The following is a 2,151-nucleotide window of genomic DNA, read 5'->3' as shown; positions in this document are numbered from 1 at the left end:
AATAACAGTCCTATGTCAAACTAGCTAGTAGATTGGATTACCATTGATCTCAAATAAAATAACATTCCTCTGCCAAAATAGCTAGCATATTGTATTATTACTGATATAAATGTAGTAAAATATCTCTGTCAAACTAGCTAGCAGATTGTAGCATTACTGATATAAATGTAGTAATATCTCTGGTCAAATTAGCTAGCAGATTGGATCATTACTGATAAAAATGTAATAAAATCTATCTGTCAAACTGGCTAGCATATTGTATTATTACTGATATAAATGTAATAAAATATCTCTGTAAAACTAGCTAGTAGATAAAATTACCATTGATCACAAAGGTTATTATATCCACATGTCAAACTATAGCTAACATATTGGGATATCAACGAGTCACCTTTTATCTCAATAATATTCCAATGTAGCCAGCATATTAGATTACCAATTGCAATAATATCGCTTTGTCAAACCAACTAGCAGATTGGATCACCAATGATCTCACATGAAGTATTACCCATTTGCTTAGTCCATGTAGTAATTTTGTCAGTCAGCAAACTGAATGAGTGGAATATGCATACTAACTGGGTTTTGGAGAGTCCACCAGGCTATTTTATTTTGGTTTATGCTTGTAGACGTTCAGATGGAACGCCATTAGGGATGAGCTGGATGGGTAGTGTCTGCACTTCACTCAAATGTTCCGGAATAAGGAAGCGTGATTGCTTTTCTATCAAAGGTCCTGCACATGAAATTGGACATAAGTAAGTAAAACATAGTATATTAAAACTTTTATCATATCAAACTCCACGACTGTCACGACGGTTAAGGACAACTTAGATCCAACTGCACCACGAATGATCCAACTGCACCACGACTGATCCAAGACGATGTCCGTCTATCTCGAACTTGTCATGTCCGTACTACGCTCTAGCCACGATATTGGGGATTTTAAAGTTTTCCTATTATTAAGCCTTCAAGTGGTGACACCCCTCTCGAAAGTTCCCGACCCTTACAATCATGCCACGACTCACATAGATCATGCCACGACCCACATAGATCATGCCACGACTCAAATAGATCATACCACGACTCAAATAGATCATACCACGTCTCACATAGATCATGCCACGTCTCAAATAGATCATGCCACGACTCACATAGATCATGCCACGTCTCACAAAGATCATGCCACGACTCACATAGATCATGCCACGTCTCATATAGATCATGCCACGTCTCACAAAGATCATGCCACGACTCACATAGATCATGCCACGTCTCACAAAGATCATGCCACGATTCACATAAGTCATGCCCCGAATCACATAGATCATGCCACGACTCACAAAGATCATGCCACGACTCACATAGATCATGCCATGACTCACAAAGATCATGCCATGACTCACATAGATCATGCCATGACTCACATAGATCATGCCACGACTCACAAAGATCATGACACGTCTTATTGACGGATTTTCTCAGCATTTGCTTCCTAGTGTTCGGAATATAAATTTGTGGAACGTACGTCTATTATCAGTTTGGGATTGCCACACAACGATCCAAAAAAAGATTACTGTGGTCCGGGAGATGGAGGTATTATGGGATTTGGTGTTATTGGTTTAAGTTCCTGTAATAAAGCCAGATTAACAGAAAAAATCAGGTACAATTTACAGTGTATATTTCACAGTGCCATTGTCAAGCAATAGTCCATCAACAATTACAAAAAAATTAAAGTTAAACAGTTTACAAACAAACAAATTTCATAACTAGGATAACTCCCTCTTTTAATAAAGGCAGCTCGTGCATACAACCCCTATAATGAAGGTGAACCTTGTTGACTATTTTGTATGTGTTTTGTTTTTTTCAGTTTAAGTCCAAAATACGACTGCTTATTTGAAGAGAATGTTAATACATCTAATGTGGTCGACTTAGACGATAAATACTCGGGTAACATTTCTTTATACTTTTTAGCAGTATTTATTGGCATCTTGAGCCCTTACATTTAGACATTTTGTTTTTCCGCTGATACCTAACGCTCTGGTCCGTTTTCTGGGCTAAATCGTCTCCATTATAACCCCCTTCGCTTTATTCTATGAACACAAACCGGAGAAAACAGTAGTGGATGGTGTTTGAGACTAATGAGCCAAAGCTAAA

General features: G+C 37.9%; 1 protein-coding gene across 1 annotated transcript; it reads right to left on the bottom strand.

Moving 5' to 3' along the window:
• Nucleotides 1–1,098: 1,098 nt before the first annotated feature.
• LOTGIDRAFT_78207 (hypothetical protein) lies at nucleotides 1,099–1,443 on the bottom strand (the record flags this gene model as incomplete). Its single annotated transcript, XM_009046727.1, has 1 exon — nucleotides 1,099–1,443. A coding segment is annotated over one exon (345 nt), but the record flags the coding sequence as incomplete, so codon positions are not given.
• Nucleotides 1,444–2,151: the final 708 nt, after the last annotated feature.

Source organism: Lottia gigantea, assembly GCF_000327385.1.
Source record: "Lottia gigantea unplaced genomic scaffold LOTGIsca_105, whole genome shotgun sequence".
Classification (NCBI taxonomy): Eukaryota; Metazoa; Mollusca; class Gastropoda; family Lottiidae; genus Lottia; species Lottia gigantea.
This window is presented reverse-complemented; position numbering and strand designations above follow the sequence as displayed.